Below are 22467 nucleotides of genomic sequence, written 5' to 3' on the forward strand. Positions count from 1 at the left end.
GGAGCGAGCGAGCAAGAGAATGAGAGAGAGATAGTGAGAGCGAGCGAGCAAGAGAGAGAGAGAGAGAGAGAGAGAGAGAGAGAGAGAGAGAGAGAGAGAGAGAGAGAGAGAGAGAGAGAGAGAGATTGAGAGAGAAAGAGCGAGGGAGAGAGATAGTGAGCGAGTGAGTGAGTGAACGAGCGAGTGAACGAGCGAGTGAGAGTGAGATAGTGAGATAGTGAGAGTGAGTGTGTGTGTGTGTGTTCACAGTTGTCCAATGTTGAAAGGAGCACACATGCTGATACTGATGTACACAGAGCAAGATACCACACGACTACAATCACAAGACAAGAGGACAGAACCACACAGAACCTAGAAGCTGGACAAAACAGCAGGGGAGAGCGGAGCACAGCGCAACACAGGGTCAAACCTGACATGGACATTTTACATACACACTGAAAACAAGGGGTCTTCAGTAAAGAGAAGGGAGCTATATAGAGCCATAAACACTCAAAGAACCCTTTTCACAATTAAAAACTGAGAATGTGCTGTAGGTGGTTCTATATTACACCTTTTTGAAAATGGTTCTATATAGCACCAAAAAGGGTTCTTCTATCATTACAGACTTAACAATAGCAGAACCATTGTTGGTGCTATATAGAACTCTATTTTAAAAGGTTCTATATATAAAACCATCTACAGCACTCTGCAATCTGAAGAACCCTTTCACGATGCAAAAACCCCTTTAAATCATAAAAAGGGTTCTTTGGGTGTTCATGGTTCTATATAGTACCATTTTCTTTACTAAAGAACCCTCAAAAAACCATCCCCTAACTGTGTAGTCGTATACACTAAGGGTTCTTTAGTTAAAGGACTGGTTCTATTTAGAACCATGAGATCTATTTAGACCCATTTCACGATTAAATGGTTCTTTGCACAGAGAAAAAGTTCTTTACATTAGAGAAAGTCTTGTATGTGGTCCTTTAAAGAACGTTTTTCTTTTACTGTTACAAGTTCGACACTGTAATAATACAGGAACTCTTTTTGGTGCTACACAGAAGCATTTTCAGAGGTTCTAGGTAGAACCCTACACATGCTCCTTCAAACATCATTCATTGTCTGAATCAAAATAAAAAATGTATCGAAAACGTGCCATAAATATCAAATAATGCATATGTAGAGTTTAGAACGCTGATATTTGATCTAATTTGTGGTAAAAAGTAAATGAAGATGGCAGCAAGGGTTCTTTGTGTGATGCCATAAAGAACCACTTACGGTTCTCTAATGAGCCTTTCAATAGATGCTTCTTCAGAGGATGATTTTTTTTTTAATGAAAGGTGTGCGAAGAACCTTTTTGAAGTTTAAAGAACCTCCACAGTTTCTAGGAACTATTCAATTTAGTATAGAACCTTTACACTATGTAATGGTTCTTTAAGACATTCAAATGTTCCTCATCCTAAAACATCTCTTTTTCAAAGACAGTTCTGTAAGGTACCAAAGTGTTCCTTCTATGGCATTGCTCTGGGGCATGTGCCTGACCCCCGGGCCCCGATGACGCCGTCCCCCACTCACTCACTGTTCTCCTCTCCCCGCCATCTTTGGGGGCTTTGTCCTCGCTCAGGGTTCGGTCCCCGACTTTCTGCCGGCTCTCGCAGCCAGCATCGGGGCCCAGGGGACGAGCGCATGCCACAAGCTCACAGAACCTTTAGAAGCGTATGCACGATATTTTTATCTATTTAAGATGAAAAGGTGGACTCTGGGCCAGACAACATAGAACCTCACTGAATTCACCTTTTCAACTCCTTGGGACCACCGGTGGTTCCAAAACGTTCATATTTCATAAGCTACATTCAGAAGGTGGGTGTGATATGAGAGCTGTAACTCTCTTTCCAGTCAAATAGATGGTGATGTCATTTTAAACCCTTATAATAAAAGAAGCTGAACTTTTCTACTGAAATTCGACCCGTTTTTTCCCAAATCTGGGCTATAAACTATAAACAGACGGCGTCTCTTCAGTGATCTGCTCTGTAAATCTGCTTACTTTTATAAAATAACATTGTAAGCATAGAGCAATGTGTGTATAAGCATAAAATACATTCTCCGTTAAGTTGAGGCGAACTTATATAAAAAAAAATGAAGAACCCTTTCACGATGCAAAAAACCCTTTAAATCATAAAAAGGGTTCTTTGGGTGTTCATGGTTCTATATAGTACCATTTTCTTTACTAAAGAACCCTCAAAAAACCATCTCCTAACTGTCTAGTCGTATACACTAAGGGTTCTTTAGTTAAAGGAATGGTTCTATTTAGAACCATGAGATCTATTTAGACCCATTTCACGATTAAATGGTTCTTTGCACAGAGGAAAAGTTCTTTACATTAGAGAAAGTCTTGTATGTGGTCCTTTAAAGAACGTTTTTCTTTTACTGTTACAAGTTCGACACTGTAATAATACAGGAACTCTTTTTGGTGCTACACAGAAGCATTTTCAGAGGTTCTAGGTAGAACCCTACACATGCTCCTTCAAACATCATTCATTTTCTGAAAATATATATAAAATAATATTTTCAGTTATTTTTTGCAGTTACTGAATAATCTGTCTTAAGATTTGGTCACGTAAATTCAGATGGCCAAAACCAAAATACACTCTGGTGAACTGTGTTTTGCATCAGTTTACCAGACCTTTACTGCATGTTACAGCTGGACCCCTCAGTGTGTTACAATTAACCCCACTTATGGGGCAGGTTGGAGCATTTGCACACCTTAAACAGCTGAAAATAAAACGTGCCATGTGCAGAAATAACGTCTTCAGCTGTGCTTCGCTCTCCCCAACGGACACACATACACACATACACAGACGCCTCAGACACACAGACACTGGAAAAAGAACAAAAGAAGGGAGCGCGAGGCAGATGAGCGCACAGAAAAAGAGAGAGTGGAAGAAAAAGAGGGAGAAAAACGCTTTTTTCCTTTGGAGAAGAGTACCTTCGTTTACGGAGGGAGAGGAATGAAAGGTGGAGCCAGCATGAGGCGCCCCAGTGCCAGGTGTGTGAGCTGCAGTGGATGCAGCAGCAGCTTGCAAAGGAGAGGAAAAGATACGTGAAAAAGAAAGAAAGAAGAGAGAAAAAGACGAATGGCCTCCAGCAGTGTCGGAAGAACAAGAGAAAAGGCAGTTAGTAAAAAAACAAAAAAAAAAAAAGAAGAAGAAAAAGAAGACGCAGACAAAATAGATAAACCACATACACTTAAGACACAAAGATTTCAAAGCCCTCAACTGTGAAACTCGCGAATCGCTGCTGTCGGAACAAAACCACAATTTGAACCAAATTTCCCTTCACATGTGCCAATTTCATGATAAATGGACCAAAGAAACGGCCCAAAAAATTCGTGTTCTATTGACTTCCATTAAAAGTAAAGTAGGTTTTTTCCTTCTCCTGTAAAGCTACCATTCTGGAGACACGAGGTTTTGTTCCGACAGCAGTGAAATGCAAACCAATGATATAAACAGAGTGATTCAGGGGGGTTTGGTGCGAGATGGTTCAGATGTCTTTACAGTGGTGGTGATAGGAACCAGGGGTTGCCACGACAACACCACAAATGTAGACATTTCATTTACTATCCAAAACCACCAGTAAACCTACACGCGTCTTCAAAGATTTATATGGAAAACTGATGATGGTAAAATAGTGGAAAATCTGAAAACCATGTTTTCTTTGGGAACTACACCCCGAATGCCGCACATCCACCATGAATGAATTATAAAATATGCTTTTGGCCAGAAAGTTCTCAAAACTATCAGAAAACAGTGTCTCAGGCAGTGAATTCATAACCATTTGTTCAGTGACTTCCTGTGAAGGAGCTTCTAGAGGGGGACGTTTGGTAACTATCACCACTACTGTGAGCAATTCTGACTCCAAACCACTCTGAATGACTCTGTTTACATCTCGACTTGTTAATTATGCAGGAAAAAAACAGGAGAAAGTTCTTTTAAGAGTCTTTTTTGGTAATTCAGGAAAGACCATTTTGTGTGTATCACAAGAAATAGTAGTGATATCTGAAACCTTCTAGAATTTGTTTAAAGTGTTGTTATTATTATTCAGATTATTATTTCTTTTATTCTAGTCTCAAACCAAGACTTCACCAATGACATTGTGAGTGAAAACAAAGGTGTCCCAACCTTCTGATATTCAAAAATCTTAGGAAAAATTTAGAAATCTCAGTATAATCTCCATCTAAAGTGTGCGGATTCATTTTTCCAGTGAAAATACACTCAAAACAGAGAAGGAGAAACAGGACCAGGTCAAGAGACCTTATTATTGAAGGGGAATTCCACAGACTCTTCAAAACCTCTGCTTAATTAAATGGTTAACATGTTAACGTTATTCAGAGTTGTTAGAAATTTGCTAAGTCAGAATTTTCCACAGCGGTGGAGACAGGACACAAAAACAAATCATGGTGGAAGGGTATGCAGAAAGTCGTGAGGCAAAATAGTCCCCAAAGAAAACATCCACATTCCATATAAAACTCAGAAGACTCGCATTCACTGGTGGTTTTGGAGAGTAAATAAAGTGTCTATATCTGTGTTGTAGTCATGGCGACCCCTGGTTCCTATCACCACCACCATAAACACATCTGAGTCCCTACAACGAATCATTTCACAACAAGCCAATCTGAACGACTTCATTAAGGTCTCAATGACTCCATGAATTATGTATAAATTCTAACAATTGGTGGAATTTCCCTTGGCCTAACAAACAGTTAACCTGTGGTAACCAGGAAAGGAAAACAAAAAAAAAAAAACAGACCATCACAGAAGACCCTTCCCCCTTGAACATGAGCTGCAGGGGACTTCAGTGGAGAAAGCATCATGCTCGGTTTCTGATCTCTGCAGATGGGAGATGTAGGAGCACGTTCTGACCGACAGCAGCTTAGTGAAGCCCAATCACCAGCTGTGGCTGAACACTCAAAGAACTACAAATCCCATGAGCACTGCGCTGTGTTCGGGTTTGGTCCACACTGAAGTCCTCCAGAATGGAGTTTTAGGCTTAGTGCTGAAGCCACGCACAAAAAGAATGAATCAGAAAAGGTGCAAGAATATGAAGAAGCCAACCGATGCCACGGCTGAAGGAGTGACGGGGACTCAACTAGAACCTTAAAACGAGGAGCCTTTGTTAAAGAAGGGATATAAAGAGGACAGCTGTATAATTAATACTCATCAGGAAATTACCACATTATATGCAATAAAAAAACTGCAGGCGGGGATATATAACCACACACAGAGTATACAGGGGATATATAACCACACACAGAGTATACAGGGGATATATAACCACACGCAGAATAGGACCTGACCAATTTACCCAGCACTATGCAAGATTTGTTTATTACAATGGAAAAACATAGCATTACTCAGTTGCCCTGTTCAGCTTGAAATAATAAATCAGGGGCGCCAGATTGAGTTTTTCGGTCCATGTTGTATGTCTATGTCCTAATGTCACACAAACAGGCTTAGAAAGAAGCTCCGGCTCGATGTTAAGGACTCAAATGATCTCAAAATCGGCATTACACAGATGAGCATATGGCAACAACATTAGATAATTCACGTTCTTCAAGTTTTGACTGAGTTCTCTTCGAACACTCTGGATTGTCTGACACACAACCCACGTTACAAAAATGTATGAAACTGTGCCGTATTCACTATAAAGTTTTTTAGTCGTTTCTGAAAAGAACGTAGAAGATTCAGCGCACGTTAGAGCGTATAGTGCACTGACTGCAGGATGTTTCAGTATTGAGCAAACTTGTATATGATGTCCGGTTTCAAATGCAGGGTGCAGTGATTTGATTAAGGGACCATTTTGGATATGGCTGAAAAGTTCTTCTGCACCGGAGATCCCCAAATCTTACATAGAGAAGCTGTAAGTTTATGTGGATTTATCTGTATAGACCAGGGGATGGCAACCCAAATGTTAAGAGCCATTTTGTCCTTTCAACAAAAATCAGTCCACTTTGGGAGCCACAACATTTCATGTCAATTTTACCATCTTGGCTGTAAATATGTCTCAGTGTGAGTTAATGTACTAGTACAGGCTAAAAAATTCAGTCAGTTTCTCGTTGCAAGTTAAACAAATCAGGAAACCAGCGAGGTGAGATTGTGTGCGTTGCTATGGTGACCAGCCGTCTGCGCTTATCTTCAGGGTTAAAGGGTGAATCAGCAGTTCTACATTAACTCCAGTGTTTAAGACCATTTACTGTTAAACGGTGCTGAACGATCAGCAGAGCTTTATTTTACTGTAAAGGAGGGTTATTTTATTTTTACCTACGAATCTGATTCTGCTGTGGAGCCGCAACAGGACGGTAACAGAGCTGCATGAGGCTCCAGAGCTGCGTGTTGCCGACCCCTTGTGTAGACAAAATCATGATAAAGCTCTAATTAGAATGCAGCTGTAAGCAAGTTTGAAGTGAAACATACAAACCTCTACAAAAAACACACAATTTGTTGCACAAATAAGGGGAAAAAATAGAAATTGTTCTGTAAAATTTGAGGGAAAATGAAAGTGTGATCTCTGTAGAGGAGCGTAAACTTATGTCCACTTAGAGGATCAAAACTATATATAAATCGGATCAGAGGTGCTCAAATAACTTGCTCAATACCATTATCATCTTTTTCTGGTCTTCAAAATTGGTATCTAAACAGAAGCTTTATTTTGTTCTACGTTCCCGGCAGAGAAAAAGGCATCGGGTCAACTGTGAGTATTTCCCGATGGAAGGAATGTTGCAGGATCTCATCATCACAAAAGGCAAACATTTCCCAAACAGCTTTGCATCAATTGCGGCTCTATGAAAGAAACAGTTTCATTGACTGGAGTGATTGGCCATTCTCTCTGCTGCTCTCGCTCTCTGCTGCTCTCTATGAAAGCCCTTTCATTTCTCTTAATGGTTGGCTATGTGACAGACAGAGAAATCAAAATAAAAAGGAAATATAAAAAAAGAGCCGCGTTTGTTTCACCAAATCCCCCGTCTGTGTTTAACAAGGACGGCACGCGCCGGAGCCTTTATCCGGCCTCAGACTTAAAGAACGACTCCATTAAAAACACTTAATAATACAACCTAAGAGCAGTTTTCACAAACCGATTCGGATCAATACGGGAGGAAACAAGTACAGACAAGAGCAGGAGAGGAGGGGTGGGGGGTGGAGAAGGGGGGGAGGGCTACATGCGTTGAATAACTTTCATTATGTCTTCAAGCCTAAAGAGCGGAGAAGGATCAATAAGCTCAACACATCTTAGCCCAGCTCTCTCACGCTCTCGCAGATAAAAGAGCAGAAAAACTCCACAAACTCTTTTTTTTATTCTTTTAAATGGAGCGTTGTGGTGTGCTGGCGAGTCTCTCGCTCAGCGTGAGAATTCGTTGGACAGGCACGTGTCGGAAAGTTGGACAAGGAGAGCCTAAACTCTTCTGGCAGTAGAAAAAGAGTGAGGTGATTAGCATATGAAGGAAAAAAAAAAAAAACGAAAGAAAAAGAGAAAGCAGCCCTTCTGGCGAGAAAGAGGCCCGGAAAATCGAGGGGCGACACGTGGCCTTTGTTACGGGTCACCCCGTCACACTTTCTCTGAAAGGGAGGAAATGGGCGTGCGGCATGCATAAGTGAACATGCACCACTGTGTCGGGACAATGGGGCTGCAGCAGGGAAACAAATTAGGCCACGTGGCGGTGGGGGTCTAAAACATTGATGGTTAAGTTGATCTTCATATGGTGGTCTTAAAATATCCATATGGTCATGTTTTTCTCGCGATATGTAAAATTCCATCAGGTCAACAGCAACAGTGCATTAAAATAAGTTCATATTCGGTCACACTTTATTTGGACAGCCCACTACAGACTCCTATAGGTCATCTACAGATGTTCAAATCGTTAAACTATGCGTGGAAACAGTGGTGGGGTTAGGGTTAGGATTTGGACCAGGGTGTGGGATGGGTTTAGGTTTGGGGTTGAGGTTAAGGTTAGTGTTAGGATTAGAGCAGGTTTACAGTTAAAGATAATTACGGTCACTTTAGTAGAAATTTAGTCGAATGTAACCTGAAAGTAAATTAAGTATCTACAAAGCATCTTAAGCGGATGATTCAAATGATGTGTTACCTGACATTATAATGCCCAATTGCTATTTATCTGCTGAACTTAACACTTACAGCATATTTTTGTATTGTATATTTTGTATTTTGTTTCATTTCTTTCCAACTAAAATAGAAACTGAGCAGAAAATGGTCATATCTAAAAGGGAACACCACCAATTTCAGAATTTTAGCGTAAATTAATGGTCAAGAAGTAAACATAAACTTACTAAGTCAGAACTGTTCACAGTGGTGGTGATAGGAACCAGACGTCCAGCTCTAAAAGCTCCCCTCACAGAAAGTTCCTACATGAAACGGTTATGAATTCACCGCCTGGTGAGTGAGACACTGTTATGATAGTTCTGAAGAGATTTCGGTCTCTTTCTAAAAGCCATTCATGGTGGAGGGATACAAGCAGGGCAGTGTCAGGCAAAATAGTCCCCAAAGAAAACTGATTATTTTCAGATTTTCCACTACTTTACCATCATCAACATTCCATTCAAAACTCAGAAGGCCCATGTAGGTTCACTGGTGGTTTAGGATAGTAAATAAAATGTCTATATTTGTTGTAGTCGTGGCGACCCCTGGTTCCCATCACCACCACTGTAAAGACATCTGAACCATTTCACACTAAACCACTCAGAATCACTCTGTTTCCAACTCAGACATTGAATTATACAGGAATTTTGAAAAGGGGGAGGATGTGTGCCTAAAAAATTCTCACTAAGGAAACGCACAACATAATCTGGTGATGTTCAAACCTCTGCACACTACTGTACTGGATGTGGATTGGCTGCTGCCTGAAACGCTCGCTCAGTTAAATCCCTGAACATCACACACGGCAGGACTTTGACAGTATCGAGGGCCTCCGATTCCTCCAGAGCTCGTTCGGCGAGCTAAAGAGTGGCCGGTTTCTCCACTCACACCACCAGATTATCCACGTCACTGATTGCTTTTGTTCAAACTCCTAACCTGGAAAATCGTGTCAGACTGTAAAATGTGTTGGAAAGGGCGAATCGGGGTTAAAACTGGGATAAAAATCGTGCAGCGTGGGCCCAGATTCAGAACAGCTCCAACTCCTCTGCGATTACAGACGTCTAGCACTCCTACTGCTACGTTTTGTTTCGAGGCGAACTGCAGCTTTACACTCTGCTGCGTCTTTTCTTGGTTTGCAGATGGTTGATTTCTCCTGCAGTGAAAACTTTGGATGATAAACAGATTCAATGCACGACAGTAGCTACAAATTAGGAGTGGGTGATTTGACAAATAATATCAACATACTTGAAGACTTTTTCATGTAGGTTCTATATATTTCAAACATATTCTGAAGATTGAGAAGTTGGAACAAACACAAAAACCCCACGTGTGACAGATTTAAACAACACTGTCAAAGCCTACAGAGCACAATGACTTCTGTTCAGTGTTTCACACACTAATCCACTTCAACGGAACTAATTACCCTCCCTTTTTAATAAAACGGGTCATTTCAGTGTTTGCGTGTACTGATCATTTTCACAACATGCTTAGAAAAGTGTAATTGATAAAACGCCAAGTGGAAATAATTTTGTTAACAGAGTCATCAACTCGTTTATTATTATTTTATTATTAATAGCATTTTCCTGATTCTAAGTGCAACTACAAGCTAAACTGATCCATTCATGATCTTCTGCTTGTTACGTCTGCACAACTGTAAAGTCCATGTGTGTTAGTCTGTGTATTCTGCTAGATGTCTATTTCGTGACTGTATATGTTGTTATATTTCATAATTATCCATCTCCCTTTTATTGCTCACTTGCTCAAAAACAATAATTCATTCTCAATTCTACATAAGTCCCTCTGCCAAATTACTAACATTAAAGATGACATTTTTAAAATATAATAGAAACGATTAATCAGTAATAATGATTTTAACCTTCAAGCAACTGGTAAAACAATATTATTCTGACTCTTGAAAATAAACTTCAAAGAGAAATTCATGCAGAAAAGCACACATGTAAAATTCCACCTGTTTTTCGCAAGAACTGCACTCTTTCATGAGATGCGGTAAATATTTCACTGCTACACTCTGTCCATCCTGAGCCTCAGAGTTAGTGTGGAGCCATAGAGCAAGTACAAGTGCGTTTGCTCCCCTGAGGTCCCGGCTGAACCCCCGAGCTGGGTGTGTTGAGGGGCTTTGGCTTCACCGTAGTGAGAGGAGATTTCTCATGTTATTTTTCGCTTTTACATCATGGCTTTTCCCCTGAGCGAGGGAACAAGAAAGAAAGAGAAGGAGGGGGCAGAGAGAGAGTGCGAGAGCAAGAGGGAGAGAGAGCATGAGAGAGAGAGAGAGAGAGAGAGAGAGAGAGAGAGAGAGAGAGAGAGAGAGAGAGAGAGAGAGAGCGCGCAAGCGAGAGAGAGAGAGAGAGAGAGAGAGAGAGCGCAAGCGAGAGAGAGAGAGAGAGAGAGAGAGAGAGAGCGCAAGCGAGAGAGAGAGAGAGAGAGAGAGAGAGAGAGAGAGAGAGAGAGAGAGAGAGAGAGAGAGAGAGAGCAAGAGAGAGCGCTCTTTGTAGTTACCTTGTTTGATCTGTCCTTGAAGGGCTGGGTTGGAGACCTGGGGGGCCGTCTTTTTGGGGGTCTCAGGGGTGCCGGGTCTTGGAGGCCTGAAACACAAAGGCCAAATGAAATATTTAGCACACACCTCCAGCCCTCACTTCTGTTCATCAGACAGGCAGCAACAAACTGTGTGTGTACATATGTGTTTGTTTTTGTACATTTTCACAACAAAAATGTTCTGACTTTGTGGTAAAAAAAGAGGGAAAAACATTCTTAATGTACAAACCCAGCACACCTCCTGACTCCAAACTGTTTTTGCTCCAAGTTTCTTTTTTATTTTAAAAGAAGAGGGTATTTATTTTCGATTACTGAGGTTACTACACTAAATTTCCAAAAGTTTTCAGTCCCCCACCAAATCACTGATTTCAGGTGTTCCAATCACTTCCATGGCCACAGGTGTGTAAAGCCGAGCCCCTAGGCCTGCAGACTGCTTCTACAGACATTAGTGAAAGAATGGGTCGCTCTCAGGAGCAAAGTGGAAGCAACTGGAAACAACAGCAACTCAGCCACATAGCGTGCAGAGGTCACCAACTTTCTGCAGAGTCAATCACTACAGATCTCCAAACTTCATGTGGCCTTCAGATCAGCTCAAGAACAGCGTAGAGAGCTTCATGGAACAGATTACCGTCATTACCGTGACGAATTGTATACATGCATGTATGTATGTATTTATGTGTGTGTGTGTGTGTGTGTGTGTGTGTGTGTATATATGTATGTATGTATGTATATGTGTGTATATGTATATATATGGGGACATATGGACATTTCCTAGCTAACACTATGCAAAATGTCCTCTTTATGAAGAGTCAATTTTTTAGGAATTATTAAAACCGCATTACAAGTTAAACCTCAGCGATGACCCCACAGCGGAGATTTGCACTTGGTGAAAAATATCCTGCTATTAGAGAAACCGAAGGACAGACGGTTCTTTTTCCTCTCCCCTTATTCTTTATGAGAGTCCGCTTCTTTGCAGCGAGCAGATCCCCTAACTTCAGGCTAACGCTGTAACTTTGCCCCAGTCGAGTCCTGTGATCGTTATAGCTTAGCTCCCTAATCGGCGGCCGTTTAATTTGGCTCTGCACCTGCTGCACGGGCCTAATGAGGGTGCCGTCTCTCCGCCCGAGCGGAACTCCACAGCAGAACGCTTTGATTCTAGAACTCAGTTTGGGATTCCAGTTCTGAACAAACGTTCACTGAAGTGCAGTGAGAGGAAATCTTTAAGGAGATGTATGTGGTCAGTGAGGAGGGCTGTGGATTTAATTTGTTTTAAAGTTTTTTAAAACTTGGTGCAGAGTATATATATATATATATATATATATATATATTCCACGAGGGCCCTACACACCTAAGTCCACTCACCTTGCACCTGTGTAGATGTGATGCGACTAACGTGACTTGACTTTGACTTGGTTTAAACTGCTAAACTGTTTTAAGTCTTATTTATATTTATATTTATATTTATATATATATATATATATATATATATATATATATATATATATATATATATTTATATATATATATATATATATATATGAACCAAAACACCAAAAATGTTATATGGCACACCTAAAAAGAAGAACCTTGATTGCTGCCAATCATAAAACTGCACAACACTATCTTTGGTTTTAGCTTCGATGTACTTAGTCTGACAGTAGCATATAGACTTAAAGATTAGATTAAAAAAAAAAACAAAAAAAAAAAAAAAAAAACACACATCTCAATGTTTATCTTCGATTCTTAATGTATTGCAGTAACTTATTTGGTTAGTTAAATTGGAAAATGTATTTCAAAAGTATCTTCCCTGTCTGTAAAACCATCTTCCCCAAGTACTGCCAAGCATATATAGTGTATTTTAAGATTGCTGTTGATAAGTTACCTAAAACAGAACTTAAATTAAATAAAATTAAAAAAATAATAAATAAAAAACACCTTTTCACAGACATGTGTGTTGGTTTAAATGGTTGCTACCGTTATAATAATGATAAAATACTGATTGTCAGAATCTAAACTAGTGAAGCAGTTTTTAAAAAAAAAAAAAGTAATTTTAAAGATTTTTACCATCACTGAGAAGACATACGTTTACTATTTATTAGTGAGTTTAGACCGAACTTTTCCTTTTTATCGTGTGCTGTAGATCAGCCATTGCTTCTCATTTCAACAGGACAGCAGAGTTTACTCTGAAAAGCCCTGCAGCTTCACAAACTCTGACATGAAAACCCACCATCACGTAAAGAACGTACAGAAAGCGTGGCGGGTGTATGAGAAAGGCACAGAGGACTTGCATTAAAAAGAAAGAAAGAAAAAGGCATGAAAAGCAGAGAGACGGGCAGAAAAGAAAAAAACTTTTTTGTGATCACTCCTCCGTGCGCACTCTTTTCAAGCAGGTGTGTAAAGCTGGGCATCAGGCACACACACACACACACACACACACACACACAGGATCCTCCTGGTCTGAGTAGAGAGCATTATAACCGAGCGCTGGATACAGAGTCTTTAGAGAGATCAGCCTTTTGTTCACTCTGAGCCTGAAAGCAGTACAATACCGCCTTCAGCCAAAGAATTTCCCCTCAGTACAGCCTACTGTTCATCAGAGCCGAGCGCAGAGAGAAGAGGCTGCTTTATCTTCTCACAAACAAGCACACATCTCTATTCTAGGGAGCAAACAAACAAGTTCACACACAATCTAACACAATATCACACATTTCTCTCCTGTTTCACTCCTTTGCTGTATATGGTCACTGCATCTTGTAAAATGATCTTAAATCGAGCCAATAAATCCAATATTTCTCCTGCTGAGATTATCAGCTTATTGTAAGATTATTTAACTTTTATTTTTATTTATTTATTTATTTATTTATGTACAATTCTCTCATTATTATGGCAGATAATTTCCCTTGTTTTAAGAAATGTGCTTAAAACTACTTTTTAAAAACTACCTGCCAGTAAAGTGAGAAAATGTTACATGATAATAATAGAAATAAGCTAGATAATCTTGTAATCCATGCACAACCATCTCAAAATAAGAAATTCGATACATCGACTAGACTTGAGATAATTTCACTTGAAAAGATACAATTTTTTGCAATATTTAAAAAACAGTCATGATCACTTTCCACCCTCTCTTTAGCTCTTAAAATTAAACAGCCGGTGCATTTAAGACTGATATGTAAGTGGGATATCAGTTAAGCAGGCCACCAAGACCAAATTATTGGGTATCAAATTAGGTCATGCATTATCCTGGCCTGATCATATTGATCATATGTCTCTATGATGGGAAAAGGTCTTGCAATTTCTAGGAAATGTTCAGCATTTCGCTGCTGTCTGAAGAAAACCTCCATCATCCATATCTCCAAAATGGTAACTTTACAGGAGAAGGAAAAAACCTACTTTACTTTTAATGTAAGTCACTGGACCCAGAGCCTTTTTTTACAAGCCATTCTGGGACGTTTCTTTTGGTCAATTCATCATGAATTTTATTTACAATGTAAAGGGCAACAGGCATTTTTAGATGGTTAAAAACTGAAAAATGTAAAAAAAAAAAAAAAAAAAAAAAAAAAAAAAAATGGAGATTCGAGGTTTTCTTCAGACAGCAGCGATATCTTCCATCTTCTGTTATGGCCGTTGTAGTTCGATCACTTGTTTGGTCACACCTGGAGTACTGCCCAGTGGTATGGTCAAGTGCCGCCAAGAAATATTTAAAGAAACTTCTGATTGTACAGAACAGAACAGCCAAATAAGCTCCTCACTGTTCTTCCCATCTTAATGTGTGTGAAATGCATAAACGATTATAAAACTAACTGTGGAGGTCAAACTGAAGTTTGGTCTCCTGTTATTCATGCATAATGTTATTTGTTTGTTCTAACTTCTCAATCTTCAGAAATTATTAGAAAATTAGCATTTTTTTTTTAATGTATTTTACTCATCAGAGTTCTGGTCAGCTGCTGGTGCCAAGTCCACGATCAAATTATATGAAGAGAACTGATCTTTATGGCACTTCTTAAGCTCTGAATGAGCTCCCTATGTACATCAAACTGATAGATCTTAAAAAGCTATTAAAACAATATTTGATGAGCCTCATATAGATGCCACTGTGTCACTGTTTATTTTAGGTCATAAGTGTAGGTTATTACTGGCTCTTGCTAAGCATCAGACAAGTTTTGTTCCTTTTCGGTCTTGTTTATGATACAGGATGATCAAAGAGATGTTTGTTTTATTTTTATTGCTCGTGTGTGGAACCCAGGAAGACTAGCACCCACTTTGTGGAAACTAATGGGGATCCAACCAATAAAGAACACAGAATAAAAGAGCTCTCTTAGATTTTTGCAGACATTTCACAAAGTTGCGTCTTAGGATTATTATAATTATTATAAATTTGCTGTCTGAACATCTTGTATCTTCAAAATATTAAGTTTAGAGGAGAAGATAAAATCTTCTTTACTTTTAATGTGAAAGTGAATGTAAAGAGATTTTACTGCAAGTCATTTTGGACCATTTCTATTAAACCATCTGATCCACTAATGATTTTTTTTTTTTTTCGCTCACCGTAGACGGTAGCTGTCAATTTTATTTCAAATTCTGTCAAATAAATAAATGTATATATAAATAAATGGAGATACAACATTTTGCCCTGACAGGGACAGTATTTCTCAGTAGATCTCTGCTGTCAGAAGAACCCTTCTATCTCCATTTCTGTCATTTTTCTGTTTTCAACAATCTGAAAATGCGATATATATATATATATATATATATATATATATATATATATATATATATATATATATATATATATATATATGAATAAATAAATATGTGAGAGAGAGAGAGAACAGGCATTTTCGATTGTATATATATATATATATATATATATATAAATACATACATAAATAAATAAGTATATAGTGTATACCGTGTGTACAGGACTTTTTAAGCCGTATCATTATATGACTAATATTACTATTATGACTGCATTAATATGGTAATAAACCTCATATTTACAAAATGCTAAGTTTAAGAGTACAAGACAAAAAAAAAAGTCTTAAATTTTAATGTAAGTAAATTTGCAAAGTGCAAAATGAGGAATGCCAGTAATTTTGTATCATTTTGTATTGGCTGATTAGACGACTTTAATTTTAAAAAGTTACGTTGTTTTATTATTATTATTATTATTATTATTATTAAGAGTTATCAATGCTCTAAACTAATAATACTTTTAAACAGCTGTATTACTAAAAACTACTCACACACTTAACATGTTTAATGATAAGTTCAGGGATGGTGAGGCAGTGTTTCAGCTCGAAAGCGCTCTACAATTATGAGATGTGCTGTAAAGACTTAAAGCTTCCATTAACACACATAAAAGGCTCCTTTGTGAGAGCCGAGAATGATTTACATTCCTGCCCAGCTGTGTTTATGAGGAGTATTGACAGGGCCTTGAAAACAGCTGTTACTGTGAAAAGGCTGCACTGAGCTAAACGGCATCAGCTTGACTTTTAGACCTGATCAGAAGCAGAAAACAAGGCGAAGTCGTAAACGCAGACGAGCCGCATAAAGAAAGAAGCTGAAATACGAGTAGTGGCTCAGAGCAAGTGTAGGTTAAGGTCGTCCTCCAGCGGAAGGATAAACCCTCAGGACTTAAAAAAAAAGAAAGAAAAACTTCTGAATTTTACCACACCCCCCAAAGCTGGGCAGCAGCGCATGGATGAGATTTAATTAAGAAAACAAAATGTGTTACACCAGCCTATTCCAAGCCTGAATAACTGCAGATCATCAAAAAAGATCCTCAGTGTCTCGAGGTGATCGTCACCCGTAACAAAGACTGTGCTGTAATTCTACATTCATTCTCTTGTAGTTTGAAGAAATAAACAAAAAACTCTGACTAGCGCTTTCTAAACTTTGATTTTTATTTCTACAGCACTTTTCATGCTGGTGGCAGCTCAAAGTGCTTTACAGACAGGAGATAAAGTTAAACAGTAATGCAAGAAATTATAACTATTAATTAAGAATTATAAGAAAACGATTGATCAAATTAAAAGATAAAAACCACGACATGTAAAGTTTTAGTTAAATGCTGAGATAGAGAGATACATTTTTAGATGCTTCTTAAAAGTGAGTTCTGAGCTTGACTGCCTAATAAAAGGTGAACTGAGCTCCACAGTTTAGAAGCAGAACAACTGAACGAGTCTCTCCATGTTTTTCTGTAGAAGGTCAGTATCTGCAGATCCCAGACCATAAACAGACACTCAACTAACTCAGACACATGAACAAACAGACAAGGTCATTTAAAGTCTTAAAAACTAGTAGCAGAACTTTAAAATCTACCCTGAACAATACAGACAGCTCTTTGTAAACGGGACCGATCTGATCTGTGTTAGGATGCTGAAGCATTTTGTACAAGTTGTAAAGGACGTATAGTTTTCCTTAGAAGTCTTAGAAGATCATTACAGTGACCAACTCTGCTTGTAACTTGCTTGTAAATGCACGATCAAGTTTCTCTGCGTCGCTCTGAGAGAGAAAAGGCTGAACTTTAGCAATATTTCTCAGATGATAGAAAGCTACTCTAGTTTACATGCAGATAAAAACAGAGCTCAGAGTTTAAGACTAATAAAATGTATAGATTAAGTGACACTTTTTAATCTGACAAACGGGGAAATTTCACCCCCGCATTTAACCCATCCGTGAAGTGAAACACCACATCCACACTAGTGAGCGCACACACACACTAGGGGCAGTGGGCAGCCCTAACCACGGCGCCCGGGGAGCAGTTGGGGTTTAGGTGTCTTGCTCAAGGACACGTCAGTCATGTACTGTCGGTGCTGGGGATCGAACCGGCAACCTTCCGGTCACAGGACCAGCTCCCTAACCTCCAGCCCACGACTGCCCCCCAAAAAGCAATGGGATATGCAGTTTCCATCGCCACTAATCGACACCTGGAACGAGGTTTGAACCGTCGTTGTTAAGGTTGATGGTCCGTGGCGCTACCACTTTAATACATCAAAAGTAATAACTCGGCTTTTAACAGTTAAAAAAAATGTAATAAAATCTTTGTAATCAAATCTTATCTGGGTAGTAAGGCTGCACGACTGACATGAAACTCAATGCTCAACAAAGCTGTCGGATATCACATTGACGATATGAGAAAAGAAAAATTAACATTCAGAAATATTTGGGAGGGATGCATAAACAGAAATCTGCCTAACCCCTTTTTAAATATAGCTAAATAAAAAAATACAAAAGCAGCATTTACTGTTCTGCAAAATAATGATATACTAATAACTACTCACATCAGAACTGAGAGCACATTTTTTGTGCACTGAAGGGCCGAGAAAGTCAGAGTGTGTTTTGTAGCATGTATAACATTTATAAATGTTTGACAGTTATGAGGTTTTATGTTCCAATGTTTATTTCTACAGGCTGTCTTTGTTACTGTGCCTTTAAGACTGATGGACGTTGACTAGCTCTATTCTGACTGGCTGAGTGCAGAGCTCATTTACATACATCAGTCTTAAAGGCACAGTAACAAAAACAGCCTGTTCAATTTTAAGGAATAGAGGGTTAGTGATATAAAAAACACGGTTGTACATTTTTGTAAGCTGGCCCCAAGGAAAAAATTAAATGCAAGAAAAATGTAAGAAACGGGCCCCTTAAGCCAGCACACGCCTACTGTATTTACACATCCTTAACTGCCCTGTTCTTTCACGTAGACCATGACAATTTATCTTTCTAATCTTTCCTTACTTTACTAATTATATCAAAGTGTCCAAATCAAGTTAGACCTTCTTTGCTCACAAGGCACTGCACCACTATAAAAATGGGGCTTCAGCAACATGAGTGGATTTATTTATTTTCACAAACACATCATCGACCTGATCTCTGATGATTCGGCGCTCCTGTCGCGTCACCTGCAGAGGGCGATACAGAGTTTCTAACCTGTGTTTGTGCTCCAGAGGCTAAAACAATCATAACCTCCCTGCGAAAGACAAACAAACACCTGGAGCACTGGGCAGCCGCTCAATAGCAGCCACCACAGCCGCATCCTGCAGGGCCATCATGCCCAGGATGGCAAACTCACCCCTGGGTTTGACCGGCATGCTGGGAGCGAGGGGCTCATGCCAGTTACTATTTACGCCCAGTTGGTACCTCTCTGCTTATCTCAGTCCAACTATTGTGGCCAGAGGAGGCTGAAGGACCCCCAGCCACATGAAGGTCATATAGGTAAACAATACAAACGTCAGATTCTTTGTGTGTGCCTCTCTCTCTCTCTCTCTCTCTCTATTGAGCTGTCTGGCTGGTGTCTGCCTGCTGTTTGAAGGTTGTTTTCTTTGTTGGGTTTGTTTTGGTGGGCTGCGGTGCTGGCCGAGCTGACGAAATTGGCGAGGCTGGGCTTGGCACGCTGGGTCTGACGGCTTCGCAGCAGGCTTTTGAGCGATGCTGTTCTGTGCTCTTGGCTGCAGCAATGCAAAATCTTAAAAAAGTCTTTCAAACTTATGCGCAATATATGATTTACCGAGACTTACCAGGGAACTCTGTATTTTTGGTCAGCTGAAGTTTCTAAGTTTGATGACTCCTATGGTGGGCTTGTCAGTCAGCCTCAAACTTAAACTTGCAAAAACACACAACAGATCCATTTCCTCTGTGGTCGTTGCGTAATGTCTGCCCTGCATGTATTACACATAATTTACAGCTAGAATCAACGTCTCAACGCTCAGAGAGCAGAGTCTGTTCACTGGGCTTACACGAGACATGACAGATGGACAGAGGGAAACACTATGTCCAAAAGTTTGTGGACATCCAGCATTCATTCTACAATCACACTGCAGTGAGGATGCGATCGCGTTCAGCCACAAGAGCATTAGTGAGGTCAGGTGCTGATGTTGGTCAGTTCCGTGACTTTATGAACAACAGAGATTTAAGCAATTTGGAAAACATTCCAAATTATTCTGACACTATGCAGCAACTGCATAGTGCATTACGCTTTAATGATAACACGAAAAGGTCAATTCTGTGAACATAATATTTAATGTCATTTGTTACCTTTTTCTGATCCTGTTCCTGGCCATAGATGATAACTTTATCTACTTATGAAAGTTCCAGGGCTTACCTGCTCTAGGGAAAAACCCAGGCACTTTAGCTTGGTTGTGTTACTGCAGTTGGTCACACTGAAGCAAGCTGAAGATCCAAAGCATGTTGGCATTTTTTTCTGCTCCTTATAGTCTAAATAAACTTAGCATCAAGTAAATCAAGTACAAAGGGGGCTCTCCCCCTTTTTATTTTAACTATAAGGAGTAGAAAAAAATGCCAACATGCTTTGGAACCTCAGCTTGCTTCAGTGTGACCAACCGCAGTAGAACGTTTTGGTGCACGCTTAGCAAGTTGTTTAACAGCAAACAAGTCGTCTTTAGTTCTTGGTCAGTTTCCCCAGCACTGAGGTTTTTGCCTTCAAAGCATCGCCATTGAGTTATTTGAAAAACATCAACATTCTCTGCTTACATCACCAGTCCTAGTGCGAAAATCTCTTCGCCTTTTTGTTTTCTTTATTAGTTTTCTTATTGGCTGTTTCACTCATTCAGTTACACCACTGACCATCTCAGACTACAAGACTCGTTTTGAGCTGTAAAATCCAATGTTTGATAAGACTGGAAGGCTTCTGATCACTTCAGAGCTAAAAAGGGGCAAATCATAGTTCCTCATTAGGGCTTAACAATTTGGGGAACTTATCCAATTGAAAATGTTCCAACAAACATCGAGGTTACGATTTAAATTGTTTTTTTTTTTTTATTGAATTTTTTAAATTTTTAAATTGAATTTTTTAAATTTAATTTTTAATTGATTAAGTTTTTTTTTGCCAAAAAGACCAGAATATCCACCTTTATTGGCTTGAGGCTCAACCCCTGAATGTAGTGTGTCAAATTGGCAGTAAGTTGTTGCTGAGATGTCATAACACATGGAGGTTTGGTTGCCTCTGATTGGCCTAACTCATATTCAGCCAGTTCTCTCATTAGAGTCTTTTCCCCTCTTAAAACTTTTTGCTAATGTACACACTTAATACATATTGGCAACCCATTTGCATGCATAAAAAGTTCTCTGCATGGTGAAATGGTTCTTCAGATTGATAGAGAATGTGATGTATAAGGTTCTATATAGAAACTTTTTTGGAAAGTTCTTTGTAGAACCAAAATGATGTTCTATGGTTATAAGCTTGACATCAGCAAGCAATAAAGTAACAGTACCAACCCTTTTTGATGCTATAGAGAACCACACACACCATATTCTCCAATGAGAAGAACCATTTCACCACGCAAAGAGCGATTTATGGTTCTATATAGAATGGCTGTCTTTACTGAAGAACTCTTTAAGAACCTTAAAGAATTATGTTTAAGAGTGAATAAATAAATGCAGCTCTTGCGATTTTGTGATCTTAAATGAGATTTCCATATACAAACGATTAATCTTTCAGCCCTATTACTAAATCAGACCAAAGATTGTGGTGAACTCAAGCATTTGAAGGGCTATCTGGATACTTCTGAACAAAGAGTGTAGATGACTACATAGACAGACGGATACACGGAAAAGAAACTGCTGTTACAGCAGCAACAAAAGGGACTGTGCAAATTATTCAGGAGGCAAAATCTGAGGACGTAGAAAATAAAAACTATGTGAATGTTTGCATTAAGCGCACGTTTGAAAACCTTCAGCACTGTTACTGATGAATAAAGACATGTCTTCACCCACCTTGCTGGCGCTTTCTTCATGTGCTCCCCCACAAATGTGGCATTGGTCATGCCCATCAGAGTGTTAGCCAGTGAGATAACAGACAGCAGGTGCTGAGTGGTGACTGCGCGGGACACTCCGTACGTTCCTTTGCCCACGATCTCGGAGACGGAGAGTTTTCTGCCCTCAGCGCTGCCCTGGGCCAGCTGCCTCAGGAGGGAGTCCTTAAAGGTGGGCAGCATGAGGGACATGTGGCCCCCGCGGGAGATGAGGCCGAAGGAGATGGGCGTGTGGGGTCTGAGCATGCCCAGACGGCTCAGACACACCTCGTCCAGCGTGCCGTTCAGGCCCCAGGCGTGCAGGCAGGACATGAAGAGCTTGGCCGTGTCCATGGTCAGATTGTATTCAAGCAGGCTGAGGGATTTGGACTTCTCCTCTCGACGTCGCATCTCCTCCTCCTCATCCTCGTCTTCGTCCAGCAGGTGCTCCTTGATGTTCTCTTTGATGGTCTCCTTCACCTGGGACAGGTGAGATTAAAGTGGCAGGAGATAAGATGAGGTAGAACATCAGTTTATTGTCTAGAATTATTATTAATTACTGTTCTTTCTACTGGCCTTTTGTTGGTTAAGGGAATCATTTAGACACAACAGACAAAAACGGACACAGATACAGATCAAATTCAGGCTTTTTTCAGCTGTGTGACACACTTTTGCTTAATTTTTCACATTTTGCAACTTGACAGTTTAGGCATTCAGCTTGTGTGATGCTATTTTATTACAATTACATGCGGGGTAAACCTGCGTTAAACACATTAGCCTCAAATTAGGCTTGAACCCCTTGAAGACAGCACTGAACCACAAGTTGCACGACGAGAAAACGCAGACAAAAGTATTCATATTTCTTAAGCACTAGCAGAATAACATCAATAGACTACACTAACAGTATCCTAACGGCTAACTTTACAAAGTAGCCAGTTTAATATTTAACTAGCGATCTGTTGGCTGTAAAAGCACAATCAAATAAACATACAGCAAAACCTACCAACGTTATTAAGTTATTATTATAACTACTAAACTATAC

The 22467-nt window shown here is 39.6% G+C and overlaps 1 protein-coding gene across 2 annotated transcripts in view; it reads right to left on the reverse strand.

The window, feature by feature from the left end:
- The window catches only part of LOC108444384 (WD repeat-containing protein 7), a 269505-nt gene that overhangs the window by 180362 nt on the left and 66676 nt on the right, over positions 1 to 22467 (reverse strand). The window contains exons 16-18 of one of the 2 annotated variants that reach the window (XM_017725554.2): positions 21409 to 21905; positions 10639 to 10724; positions 2963 to 3052 (exon numbers count right to left, since the gene is read on the reverse strand). In XM_017725554.2, the coding sequence (XP_017581043.2) occupies positions 2963 to 3052; positions 10639 to 10724; positions 21409 to 21905 (673 nt within the window). The remainder of the gene's footprint in view (positions 1 to 2962; positions 3053 to 10638; positions 10725 to 21408; positions 21906 to 22467) is intronic. The other variant, XM_017725555.2, reaches the window with a different exon arrangement.

Source organism: Pygocentrus nattereri, chromosome 16 (assembly GCF_015220715.1).
Source record: "Pygocentrus nattereri isolate fPygNat1 chromosome 16, fPygNat1.pri, whole genome shotgun sequence".
NCBI lineage: Eukaryota > Metazoa > Chordata > Actinopteri > Characiformes > Serrasalmidae > Pygocentrus > Pygocentrus nattereri.